The 14,341-nt window shown below is 35.6% G+C and overlaps 1 protein-coding gene across 1 annotated transcript; it reads right to left on the bottom strand.

Annotated features, from left to right (window-relative positions):
* Positions 1 to 353: 353 nt before the first annotated feature.
* LOC144839510 (YTH domain-containing family protein 1-like) lies at positions 354 to 7,623 on the bottom strand. The gene is made up of 5 exons (XM_078694900.1): positions 7,415 to 7,623; positions 6,246 to 6,270; positions 5,407 to 5,495; positions 2,970 to 4,586; positions 354 to 2,322 (listed from the first exon to the last, which is right to left on the bottom strand). The coding sequence occupies exons 1-5, from the start codon at positions 7,433 to 7,435 to the stop codon at positions 2,293 to 2,295; spliced, it is 1,782 nt and encodes a 593-aa protein (XP_078551026.1). The 5' UTR covers positions 7,436 to 7,623; the 3' UTR covers positions 354 to 2,292.
* Between the last annotated feature and the right edge of the window lie 6,718 nt (positions 7,624 to 14,341).

Consider the following 14,341-nt stretch of genomic DNA (forward strand, 5'->3'; position numbering starts at 1 on the left):
ATTAAATTAAATATAACATTCTTTTCACATTTTTAGGCATTGGGTCCCCACTGCCCTAAATCCTCCACTGTTTCATTGCAATAGATTTAGTATGGACAGACTGTAAACTTAACAATCAGTTGTAATGCGGTGTGAAAGAAAAACAATTGCGTAGAAATGTAGTTCATCAGAAAATTGGTTAGGACCTTATTGGTTACAGCCATGTCCTGAGCGGACTTACTGGTTACGGCCACGGCCTGACCAGCCTGGTTTCTGCCTGTTAAAATATACTTTATTTGTTACTTTTAAGTGTTATTTATTCCTACATATAACTTTGTTGATATTAAAAATTGCAATGAATGAAACGAAAGACATAGGTTTCAGTGGTTTTTATTGGTCAGGTATGGTGTTCACTTGCGCTCCTTATCATATGTAACAATAGACAAATACACAAAAGAAAACAAATAACACGTTGTGCTACAGGGATAAGCTTTCAATTAAGAAAAAATAGATGAAAAATAGTTAAAATAAAGCTGATCAAGACCACGTTAATGCTTAATTTGCTAAATTAAAACAAATCCTTAAAGAACTTGCAAAATTAATTCCAGAATTAAATTCATAATTATTTCTTCGAGAAATTAATGTATATAAATTTGTATAAATGAAACAATTAAGGAAATATATGTATTATCATATCATGCGAATAAAAGACAAGACGAATCATTAACATTATTATATATCCATACATTACATTAAGAACTGAAGTATAAGAACTAAACTAAACATCTTCTGTGAGATATAGGGCTGTGCAAACACTAGGGTTGTTGCAGTGAATTTAATATTTAATACGTCTATAGAAACTGTAAATGAACAATCACATGATTACAACAAGCCATATAGAAAACCTGAAAGGAAATCGTTTAAAAAATGATTGAAATGGGAAGGACGGTGAATAAAAGTGTGGCATTTTCATAAGTATTACATTCCATAAGAGTATTGCAAAATATTATACTTCCTACATTATATGGGATGTTATGGCTATATATGGGCATACTATAGCAATATATGGACATAACATGTACATATATGGGCAATCAAGGTGTTCTGACCATATGTAGGAAAATTATTGCCAAATATGGACACATTATGACCATATAAGTTCATTTTTATCACATTTATTGTTATTAGATATGTAATAATTGAGTAATTTTAACAATGATGATAATGGTAAACAAAAACATTTGAAATTGTAATTAGAATAAACAAAAAAGTGTAACAACTGTAGATATCAAATACTTGACCGCTTCAGTAAAGTGCCTTAGCTAATTCTACGTTCACCATATTTGGTCTCAATCCAGCAATCAAGTTCAAACTTGTCTCTTGTATTTTAGCATGTCTTTTGTTCAACAAATGAACATTGTGGAATTTAAAATTTATTGAAGTTTGTTTTATAATTTGTTAAAAGTCTATAAATTGTTTTTATAAGTCAAACCCAAAAGACTGTTAGTACAGTACGGGTTAATGTATCAAGTAAACAAGCAATTCAGACACTTCTGGTCACAATCGCTACCGTTTTCTTGGGTTCCATAGCAGTTTCAATCTTCCTCTGAACATCAGTTTTACTTCACTTGCCATGATACTGTTGTCACATACAGCAGCACAAAACTAAGCATTTTTCGAAAGATTTAAAAAGTTTCTCAGTGACACCTGAAACATGGTCAAATTTTTCCGATTTATCGTTTAAAATGCTTAGGAATGGCAAACAAACGCTTTAATTTGTGTTGTAGTCATCAAAACAAACTTAAATGTTGATAATTCGTACACTTAACATGGATGCAACGATCTTGTTATACAAATATATTCCAGTAAAAACACTTATCACTGTTGTTGCAGGGTAAACAATATTTGGTTTCAACCGTTTTTCTTCACAAACTTGATTTCAAAAAAAGAAAACGTTTCCTTAATTTAAACTAAATCCAGGTGTATTTCGTAGAGGATGCTAGCCACTTACAATTATATGATTATAGTTGTTCTTCATCAACATTTGCAACAAGTACACATTATTAGTGCTCCTAGACATTTGTATTACAACCTCCATTCAAGGGCACTAATTAACCATAGTGCCTGTATTTCAATCAAGTTTATTAATGTATATCAGATTAGTTCCTCAAAGAGTATAATAGAGTGTATATATTAGGACACATAGACAGCTACAATATGGCGACACATTTATTCTAAGTCATCAAGCAAGGCTAGTTGGTATCTAATCAGGCTATCAATATATCGATGGTTGAGCGCAAGTACCTCTAGTTCTTAGTTTCTCGGATTGTTCGATCTTCGAGACTAAAACAAAAAATAAATGTAACACAGTGAGTAAACATTTTGGATATAATATGAAAATAAGGTAATGTCACTACTCTTACAAACATGGAAAGTAATAAGATTTACAACAGAAAAATATTTTTAAAAACATACAGACTCATGTTAAGCACACACGCTGGGTTTAAGCCCACTACCAGGTTTAAGCCCACTACCAGGTTTTAGCCCGCTACCAGGTTTTAGCCCGCTACCAGGTTTAAGCCCACTACCAGGTTTAATCCCACTACCAGGTTTAAGCCCACTACCAGGTTTAAGCCCACTACCAGGTTTAAGCCCACTACCAGGTTTTAGCCCGCTACCAGGTTTAAGCCCACTACCAGGTTTAAGCCCACTACCAGGTTTAAGCCCACTACCAGGTTTAAGCCCACTACCAGGTTTATAGTAATTTACAGGTAAAGCGATCTACAGAGCCCATGTACAGAGTTTAGGCTAACTTCACGAAAACTTTAACGAAAAATACCTTAGCAAATATATTGATAAATGAAAGTTTCATGTTTGAATATTACACATTGTGGGTAATAAAACTAATCACAGTGATGACAAGTTATTATGTTGTATCAAATTAAAATGTATAAAATAATGGAGATTTAGTTTGAGGGCAGTATACTTACATTCCCACTAGTTTTCCGATTTGAGTCTTCTTCTTGTCGTTTTTCATAGTGTCCAAAATCATCAAAAATTGAAGTTGTATGCTGAAAGTTGTGGATTATCTTCACAACTTGTTTGCCTTTCTCAAGCGGCACTTCTTGAGTGTCGCGCGAATTAGTCACTGGTTTATTTTCGTTGTTCTCCAAACGAATGTGACGAAGCTGACTATTCGGAACGTCTTTTACATAAATCCACCTAACGTCAAGACGGCCTTTCCATTTGTCCTGCGCCCACACTCCGGTGCTTACATTGTAATCGACGGCCGATAACATTTCTGCGACTCCGCAGAAATGGCCGCTACCGTTAACGCTATACAACAAGTAAACAGGTCCTTTGCTGGATTGCTGTCTAAAAGCACTGTCCAAGCGACGGTTGCCGTGCTCAGTGCTACACCAAATACTATACTTGATAGAACGATGAATATCATCTTCAGAATAGCTCTTAATTATAAAGAAACGAGCGTTCTTTGTGTTCAGACTCAAAGATGGCGGATTGTACTCATTTTTGGCTCGTAATTTCTGCAAAACCGGACTTACACCGTCGCCGGTTGGCTGGGCAACTTCGGTCACAGCCGCAGCTGTTGCAGGGTTTGAGCGGTTAGCATAGCTCGAGTCTCTAGCTGGTTGCTGGTTTGCCCCACCCCAACGCTGACTTTGCACCTTAGGGTGTTGGCCTGTTGCCTGTATTTTTTGAGGTCCTGATTGACCCTGAGGAGGTCTATGAACCTGAGCCTGTCCTTGTTGTTGCTGCTGTGGTTGTTGGCTTGTCATTTCCTCTGAATTTTGAGAGCTAGTCTTAATGTTTTTTTCATCCCAAGTACCGATACTTAAAGTTGTTTGTTTGATGGTGGGCAGTTGGGTTGGAACCGGAGCATGAGCAGCAGATTTTTTGCTTAATTTATTCAGCACAGGTTTAGCCGGTTTACTAGCAATGGCCGCCCAAGATGTCGGCTTAGCAGGCACAGGAGCTGCAGGTACAGGAGCGCTTGGGGGCGGTATTTGAGAAACCGGTGGAACGATCATTGGTTGAGTGACAACACGAACATCCGAGTCCATTTTATCCTGAACAATCGATTTTTCTGCATTTCCAATGCTTAAACCCGAAACACCTTGTTCAACAAGCTTCATGCCGTGAGATTTTCCATCTGAAGTGTTTGTACCGTTAAGTTCTTGGTAGGGTCTAAGTTTAGAAACTGCTTGTGGTGATGGATAACGATAGTCATAATAATGAGCAGTAGGTAGGCTTGCCTGCCCCTGATTAGCTGCATTATTCTCCCATGGTCCAGTGCCAAAGTCCGCATTACCAGGGAAAAAGTTAAAACCTCCCTGAGTAAGATAAGGAGGGGTAGTTCCTGGTTGGTTGTAATAGCTAGATGAGGTCGTGGTCTCTTGCATGTAACTAGCAGCGCTGTTGTCGTATCCATAATTGAAAAAATTCTCTCCACCGGTAGTTGACCAGGGAGTTTCATTGCCGGGCATAGAATAGGGGGCAGTGTTGAACGAGTAAGGGTAGTAGCTTTGAACAAACGGCTGCTGGTCTGGTGGCAGTCTCACGCCTGTGTTGTATCCTTGTTGGGCGGGCTGAAAAAAATGAAATACAATTAGAATACAAATACTAAAAGCCTTTAAAATGTATATCCAATAAAATTTATATTTCAAAAGAAGTTTAAAAATGTATATTTATTGATTGAATCAAAGGAAAATACAGTCGACTGCCCCATTACTGGACTCTTTGAATCTTTTCTACTTTGTTAATAACACATTCAGAATACCAGATTTTTAAGTAAAGTAGGGAGAGTTCAATGGTGTCTGGTATTGAGCGAGTTGACTGTACATGCAGTAAAGAAATCATACAAAAATTGTCATAAATTACTATAGAAAAAGGACAATAGAACTAATCAACTGTGACCAGGCTGCTGGAGTGAAACAGGTACAGTATATTACACATATGGCTTTAATGACAAGTGTACATTTCAATACAAGTAGAAGTGTAAAGAAGCAACAATATGATAAAATTTAATAAAAATAGATTTTTTCTAGGACATTTTCTGTGTAATTTTGTATTGTAATTGCCTTGTTCACTTTTCTACCCATTTTTCCTGAATAACACATAAACAGTGCATTCTGAACAGTAAACTATCCCAAAAGTAATATTCTGAGCTAGCCCAACAATGTTCAGCTTCATAAGAGTGGATTCTACAGCTTATAAAATAATATTCTCCATTGTGGTTTGTTTTTTGAGCTTTATGATGGAGTTCACCATCTAGTTTGCGAAGAAATTAGGAGTAAAGGTCGGAAAATAACAGGATTTGTAGACATTTGATTAGTGTTTTGTGTAATTGAAGTGACATATATACATAGACTAGCAGATAACTTAAATAGTGTACTGTACAAACAATACCTGTGCTGGTTGATTATTTTGCATGTAGCGATCTACAAAGTCTTCGTTTTCAATCATCGAATCTTTAGGATTAACTGGGCCATTTTGCACTGAAGAGCAAAGTAAATAAACCATTAGATTGATAGCCTGATAAATCTGGCAAATAAAAACCATACTTGAGTATGAAGCTTTAACCTACGTTGACACTGTGTCTAGATTCCGGATAAAAAATCCTGAAAATGGAGTGTAGTGGTGTTTAATAGACTGATTCACACTAACTCATTTCAGATTCCATTGAAACCCCAGAATTTTCACCAGCCACTCAAACGAATCCAATAAAGATATGGTTCTTATCCAAGTTTACCTCTACCCAGTGGCCTGAGGCCCCCTGGTTTAGGAACCCTAAGTTGCACTCAAAGGCTGGAGGTCTTTGGCATTTTTAGCCTTTTTAAAAATATATTTTAATGCCTCTTTTTTCCTCTGGGCCTTGGTCATTTGTCCAATATCTAGAGTGAATTCTGTATCATGAATATTTTTAGGGTAAATATTAAATAATTGTCACATGTGACCTTGTTCTTGTGATATACAGTACTATAGTTGTTACATGTTGTATTACTAGAGAAATTGTAGAATGTAGGTACTGTACTGAAAAGCTAATGGCATGACTGATGCCATAGAAAATTAGGATAGTTTATTGGCAATATATTGACGTCACAGTTTGGACTTTGATAGTTAATGTCACCTATCTAAGGGACAATAATAAATCTGGTTAACATAAAATGAACTTGGTTAAATAAATGCTATGATTAAGATCCAGCTGGTACACACATCACGTAAAACAACCAGGAAGAGTATTTTACCTGTATTTCTCTGCCCTCGTGATCGCTGTAAAAACAATTTAAAACAAATTAATACATAATTTAAATAATACAAAATTGGACGGTTAAAATAAATGTACTGTATGTACTACATTTTGATATCTATTTTTTACAGAATATATTATCATATGGCTAGCATTTCCCTGTTCGAAATATCGTGGTAAATACTGTACAAAACATGATCCATCTTACAAGTTTAAGGACTAAAGCAAAAAACTGAACTTGTATTTCCTTGTTTGGATTTTATCTGCTTTTGAATCTTTCTTTCAGTTTCATTGTATATTATTAATAATTTTATATTTTTCTACAAAAAATGTATTATAAAAATTTTAAAAAATAATGAAGCCTTTTCAAAAAACAGTAAAATGGTGATTTAATTGCGGTCACAAGTTTTATGCAATGTAAAATAAAATGTTTTTGTTCACAACAAAAACATTTTGACAAATTAAAAAAATATTAACATAAAAAAACTGTAATTTAACACAAAAAATAGTGATTGGAAGTCAATGGGTTTTTGGTTGAATTTTACCCTTTATTTTGTGTTTTTATAAGTGAAAACATTTTTTTTTATGGCTGTGATTAAAATTGCCAAACCCAAATGGCCTATTCAAACAAAGTCTTTCTTTTTTATTTCATATTAGACCTCCTAAGTAATCTTCCTTTTCATGTTTTTGGGAGATAATACATCTTAAATTACCAACAAAAAAAATTAAATGCTTTTTATTAATTTATGGTTGTAAGCAATATTGGATTGTCCAATGTTTGACAACATTGCCAACTCATGAACATTACACAACATACAGTAATGCACTAGTCTACACTACACAGACTAGACACTAGCATGATTCGCGCCATCTGGCGAAAAACTGGATTCGATGTTGTTGTTGACCAAACGATATTCCATAAAACCGACGAAAATACTTCTTTTTCTTGCAGCTTAAATTTTGTTGTGACAGATAAGCAGAAAATAATGCGTCCAACACAACAATCACGATACTGAAAATCAACGAATCTTTTCTTGAAATTATAGAATTGATTTTTATTTCTAGCATATTCCTTCGAAGGCCACATTCATTTCTTTCTCCCTACTTCAGCAGGGAAGCAATCAAAGGTTGAGAGGCTAGCAGCTAGCTAGAGCTACGTCAACATACCTGTTCTACACCAGCAGACATTGCCCGATAATATAACAATTAATATTAGTTCAAGTATGAAATGTCTTTAAAAATCACAAATATAAGTTGCTGAACGATCAATGAAAGTATTAGTTTAAAAATATAAGAGTTTTATATGAGAAAAATCACTTCTGATTTCCTGTAAATTTTCAGGAAACGATGTCCTACTCACGAAACAATGGCGATGCTTGGACATGCGCTGTTGGAAAGATTAGGTTGCCAGGAAAACATTCTCCCCAATAATTCTCTACAAATTAGCAGCAGCTGCTGCTGCAATGCAGATGCAGCAATACCTTTTAGTATTCTGTATTTTCAATTAAATTTTACGGGTGAAAATGTATTCAAATACATAAATAATAAACAAATAATAATAATGATTAAAAATAGTTTAGACCATACGAAGTTATATACAACATTTGTACACCGCACTCCTGTCAAATCATTAAACGCTCATGAGTGTCACGTGGTTTCACGTATGACACGTCGATGCAGTCATAATTGGTTTGCAGTGGAGCGAGCGCAACAAAATCGGAGTAATGTTGTCTTGATCATCATAGAGCAGGGACGGATCCAAGCGCGTTTGGAAAACATTCAAAGTTAAAAAAATTAAGTTTGATTGACCTCACTAACTCTGACGTAATATGATTTAGGCAATATATGTACAGTAGGTCTAAATGTTTTTATTTATTACGGTGACCACATTAGTAATTGTTCAATGCATTTTTCTCAACTTCTTATTCTAGGCCTATCAGTGTGCAGCAAGAACACAGCAAATATAGCACGCGCGTTTAAACATAGATGAAATGTACGCGCGCGTCAACTTGGTGACTCTGATATGGTATTAAACCTTAATTTTCAATATTGAAAGATATCTAGACTAAGGGCCTCTTCGTGGGATCATGGAGGATACCTCCATGGTGGGATCATGTCGCTTGCCCTCGGCGCGCATTATATGGTAAAATGCATGTTCCCCGTGTGCGTGCGCGCCTTTGCCTTATTTTCTATATATACAGTATCGTCTAGCCCTGCTGTTTAGTCTTCAAACTCTTCGCTTTGAGTGCGCCCTCTCCCAAAAGATACTTTATGTATCCTATGTGCGCCGTGTATGTGTGTTGTCCAGGCCATCCTACAAATTACACTTGGTCAATGTGCAGTCGGCGGTCATCGTGGAATATATTACCATAGGAAATAGTGCGGTGTTTTACACGGGACCACAAAGTGGTCCTTTCAGTTGCTCTGGAGTGTTTGTTTCCCGCGAACGACCATATTAAAAACCCGGATTATTTTATTCAATTCAGCAGACGACGATTACACGATAATGTGAAGATATAATATCGAAAGGATTTCTACAGCCACTTAAAATCGGTAAGAATATAACTTAAGTTGGAGGTAACAAATTACCCTATATAAGTCAAATGTAATATATATTATTATATATAATATTATTTCGTCATAATTACAAGTACGTGGCATACAGCCTAGAAAAAATATATGCATACAGTTGCATTTTATTTTTAAGCTATATTCATTAGTGTACTAAACAGCTAGCTGAATTTGTATAATGCGGTGGTGTATTATTATTTGAAAGGACATCTGGCGCATTATAAATTTTGCATAGACGGTATTAAAAACGAAAATATTTATAGATAATATAACTTATATTAATAATATTAATTATAAATACTTTTAAAATGTAATAGGTGTGTGCAGCACAGTGTTAATAATTGATGTAAATAATTTACATGCATAGGATAAAAATCTCTGAAGAGAGGCCTGGGTTCACAATCTTAGTATTCCATGCTTAGCTTTGCTGGACACAACACAAAGGCGTACGCGCAACGCAATTGAGTTGACCATTACAAGCGCGCGACAGATGGCCGGGTTAATCCATCGCTTTGTGCGTGCGTACATACGTCCTACTGGCAACCAAAAATTAAGTAGGTCCTATCGAAGATAACATTCAGAAACATACTTGTACCTTGATACGACATAAGAATTCACCAGCGACAATATATAAAATACCAACTCGACGCGCGCGTACAAAACACGTTAAACAGCGTCTGAACAGGCGCGTACAACCCCCGTTAAAGAACGTCTAAATGGACACGTCTTAGGCTTTTTGAAGTCACAAGACACGACATGGCATAATACAGTAGTAATGCTTTATAATAATAAAGATTCAATTGTGCTCAAGTATTTCCGTTTATTCGGATTTTTGTTACCAAATAAGACGGGGGCCTGTCATTTCCGATTCAATCGAAAGCCAGTCGAGTCGAACACTATACAGTTTCTCATGTGATTTTGATCGATTGGTAATATTCTAACCTTGTTCCAGTTTTACTGGCCTAAAGTTATTATAATTATTGAAGATTTGTTTATATTGAAAAGTGTTTACATCGTAAGAAAGTATTACGTAAGATGTCGGAAAATAAACAAATGATGATGACGGTGGTGATTATGTCACTACTTTGTGGTCATCATGGAAAAACAAACGTTTATGACTTTTAGTGTCAATTATTGAGAAAGACGAGCCTTGATTTCCACCAGGACGCAACACAAGGACACAAGCGCGATGATAGTCCGAACTGTCATTTGGTCAACTCGCTTGCGTTACGCGTATACGTCCTTGTGTTGCGTCTCAACAAGCTTGGTTCCCACTAGAGACGAAACGCAAAGACGTACGTAACACAGCGCAAGTGATTTGGCCAATCACATTAAGCGATGGATTATTCGAACAGTCGCTTGTCATTGCCGTGCGTCTACGTTCTTGCGTTGCGTCTATAGAGGGAAGAACTAAGCTTTAGTGGCAACCAATGCTTTATACAAGGAAGAACTATTATTTCGTCCATCTTGCTGGCATTGGCAAGGTGTTGCGCCAGTGAGTAAACAAGCTTTATTAAAGTCCGACATTGTTTGCTTAGAACAATTGATTGTATGCATTGTCTATTTGATTAGCGAACGTTCATGTTTGACATTACACATGATGTGGAAGGTAGACGTGCCAATAATGTGTTGTGTGAGAGTACGATGATGATCGAGCGTTTCGTGGATGCATGTAGGTATGTTTCAGTCAATCATGTAGCCTGGTTTCAGACGATGTATAGTGAATAGTAAATCGGCAATATACAGACTAGTTCCCGATATACGAGTTTGCATATGAGTTTCGAAACAGGATCGTTGGCGCACGCAGGTATAGTTATCGTGCGGACGATACTAGGCCTACACCGCCCCGTACTCATAATGAATGCATCGAGGCGACAAGCTCTTCACATTTGTCTTGTTAAGGAATTCGTTTGATGATCTAATACATATGCATTGGATCATAAAAAACGAAATGATTAACATGAATGAATGAAAAACTTTTACTTGTCGTAAGTTCTGTCTACTATCAAACTTTATGTGACAAAAATGTGATGTGCCCATGGATATGATGATGTTATGTTACTACTATATTTGTGCATATCACTACCATATCAAACTAGTTATGTAGACAGAGCTAAATAATGATGGTGTATATCAATCTGAAGGTTGTCAACAAAATCGATATCATGTTACTACCATATTTGGGCATATCACTACCATATTTGGGAATATCACACTTGTTTTTGTCAAACTAGTGTAGACAGAGCTTAATATGATGGTATATCAATCTGAAGGTTGTCAACAAAATCGATATCAATCCTAATCGGTGATTGCTTGAGCATTATTTCAGTCAAACCACGCTGTGTTAATTTTGTCTAATATTATCTAACACAGTCTGCTGTTACTGCTGTTAAAACATTGCCGTCTATTTAGTTATATCGATCGTGTAAAACCAGGTTTCATGCCAGAGCAGACAGTTCGATCGGCAACATGTGAACGCGAGTTTATTTAAGACATGGTCAATATAGTAAGTTAATGTTAAGTAAGAAATGTAAACGTAGTCGCGTGTTGGTCGACGGTATTGGATTTAAGAAAAAGTGTAAACATACGGTAATGAATTAATTATAATGATGCTTCGTTTGTAATGATTGGTACGGTAGTATTTTAGAGGGCATAAGGTCGGTTCCCACTATAGGAACAAGCTTGGAAGATCTTCTGTCTGTGATGGACCATGGATAAAATATCTACATATTTTATCCATGGATGGACCAAATTACTTCCGTTTTAGGTACGTCATTGCGTAAGCTTTGTCTACACTATCAAACTGGTTTGACAAAAAAGGTGTGATGTGCCTAATGGCAGTACTATATGACGTCATCGTGTCCATATGAGCACATTTCACAGACAGTTTGATAGCGTAGACAGAGCTTTACGTCCTAGTGGAAACCAAGTCTCGTCGTTCGTGTCTATTGACACTAAAAGCCATAAACACTAATCTTAGTGACATATTCATCGTCATCGCCATCATCGTTTTTGTAAACATCTTTAATCATCCTCTCATATTTTATTTGTTATAATTTCTTGAGCATTTGACTACCAATCCTTTGGCATCATCTCTTCCAACATCATCTCGACCATCATCAATATCAAATTGGCCATTCTTATATCCATTCTTACAACGAGGTTGTGGCGTAGTGGCTATGAGCGCTCACTGGCTAAACCCAGGGGCTCTGCAGCTTATGGGGGCCCTAAGAAGTTTCCAGAGGAAAAACAGGTATTAAATATGTCGAAAATGCTATAGCATCCAGCGTTGGAGGGTTCCTGCGCTACGCCACTGCTCTTGGCATCATCTATCCTCCTCCATCATCAGGTCAATTTCTTTTTCGTCTTCATCCTCCTCATGTGTCATCATCTCCGCCACAATCATCAAGACTCTTCTCCTCCTCATCATAATTCTGACAATTGCTACTATCTCCGTTATGTAGTGCAGAAATCAATAGCAACAACCATGACTTGCGAACTAATCAAGGAGCGCGCGTTCAATTACCCTACTACTTCGTTTATAATCAATTTAAAGAATCAATGTCACCGTATTGTAATACCATGCCGGCTCGTAATCTATAATTATTGGTGTGGGCATTCGCGTAACGAAGTAACAGTATTATTAGTTTAGCATAGTATTTCATATTCCGATACAATATAGGATGATTCACTTACCTAAAGCATAATACATTTCAAACTAATGAAATACACGCCATCGTACGCATGGATAAAATATTTCAACTTTAAAGCTATATTTTTCCCTTGAAAACATTTTTTTTTCAAACATTTTTCTTTTTATATGCCATTTTAATGTCACATGAGTAATTCACAAAAATATCGAAAAATCCAAATTATTATACCGTAACCGTAATTAAAGAAAAAGTTGAGGTAAAGCTCTGTTTACACCTATCAAACTAGTTTCATCACGTCCATATATGGGCACATCAAATTTGTTTTGTCGCATAAAGTTTGATAGTGTAGACAGAGCTAGTAAAAGTCATGCCATCTAATCATCTATTTGTGTTTTTATAAACAACGATCCCAATTGGTTCAAAATTTGTTTTGTAGTAATAGTAAGATATGCCACCAGTGATGTAATTGGTTGGTTGACTAAACTAAAAGTTGATTACTTGTACAGAAATGAATGTAGGTCTATTTGTATGTGTAAAGTTATATGATCATGTATCGCGATGTTTGTTACGGGGCGCAGTTGGGGACATTAGAGACAGTTACCGTGTGTGTGGAAGTAATTTAATTCGGATTAAACAAACAATTCGGTAGCCTACAGATAATAACACCTACCATATCATATAGGGTTATCCAGGCACATTGTAGTTATGTAAGTATTGTTTAAAAATACCATTATATAACAGTATATATAAATGTCAGTCTATCTGATGTCAAATTAAAGTGATTATTTATAATTTACAAACTGGATACCATAACACCAAGTGAAGAGTTTTTGGATCTATTTGACGTTTATTATCACATTTATAAATAGTTACATAACTGATGACGTGTGTGATGATTGTCTCGATCGTAAACACAATCATGACCATCTATCAATCAATCGTAAATATAACTAGATATTATAGTAACGGCTGCCTTGAATTTAGGTCAGTGGAAATAAACTTTCATTCTGAATAGACAATGACACACCTGCTTCCGAGCAGTCGACATGATTGATATATCATTGTAATTCTTTAAAAAAAATCACAAACATGAACACGAGACAATAAAACTATCGAAAGAATTTATTTAAATATAAAATAAGAGTTTTTAAATTAGTTTATTTATTTATTATATCTGCAAAAATAGTAGGAAATATTATACAATTTTAAAATTTAAATTTTATCAAATTATATAAAAATTCAAATAGCATTAAATAAATTAAATAAGCAAAAAATTAATCAAAACGATAAAGTAGAAAAGCCAGAAAATATTATTATCTGTCGGCGATCATATTTTTGTTATATAATTAGTAGTGTGTCACACTCTCCACATATGATTGCAAGCAGTATGGTCGTAATATTATTAATAGAATTTTCCAAGTACAACATTATTGCTCCACCACGCTGCCTGTGATCATACATGCGTTGTGCACCCACCGACGTTTAAATGCGCCCCATACGTAATTCCTTTCACGTTTACCTGTATCACCTTGTCTCTTGTAGAGCACGATTCACAGTACAGATATTCAACTTTTTCCTCTACGTCAATTACCAAAATAAATCTTCATACAGTTGAAATGAAATTCAAGTCACGATGTTTTAAAAATAGAATAATCCATGATAGATTGTCCCTTGCTAGCAGCCATCTTCATTCCCGCCGAAGTGATATTTCATTGCCAATGTCTTGTTTCGAAGATATTTACATCTAAAATAGAGGAGGAATGAATTCATGAATATAATGTACACATTGCAGTCATCATTTTCTTTTCTAAATATATCGAATGCAATACGATTTGAGCATTGATGTTTAATGTAACGTAAAGTAGCCTAT

The sequence above is a fragment of the Antedon bifida genome, chromosome 4, assembly GCF_963402885.1.
Source record: "Antedon bifida chromosome 4, ecAntBifi1.1, whole genome shotgun sequence".
Taxonomy (NCBI): domain Eukaryota; kingdom Metazoa; phylum Echinodermata; class Crinoidea; order Comatulida; family Antedonidae; genus Antedon; species Antedon bifida.

What these genes read in the sequence shown, in the direction of transcription:
- LOC144839510 (XM_078694900.1), bottom strand. Translation starts at nt 7,435, where the DNA reads ATGTCTGCTGGTGTAGAACAG. An exon ending in TGTCTGCTGGTGTAGAACAG is followed by an intron (nt 6,271 to 7,414) that starts GTATGTTGACGT and finishes TTGTTTTTACAG; the next exon opens with CGATCACGAGGGCAGAGAAA. An exon ending in ACGAGGGCAGAGAAATACAG is followed by an intron (nt 5,496 to 6,245) that starts GTAAAATACTCT and finishes TTTGCTCTTCAG; the next exon opens with TGCAAAATGGCCCAGTTAAT.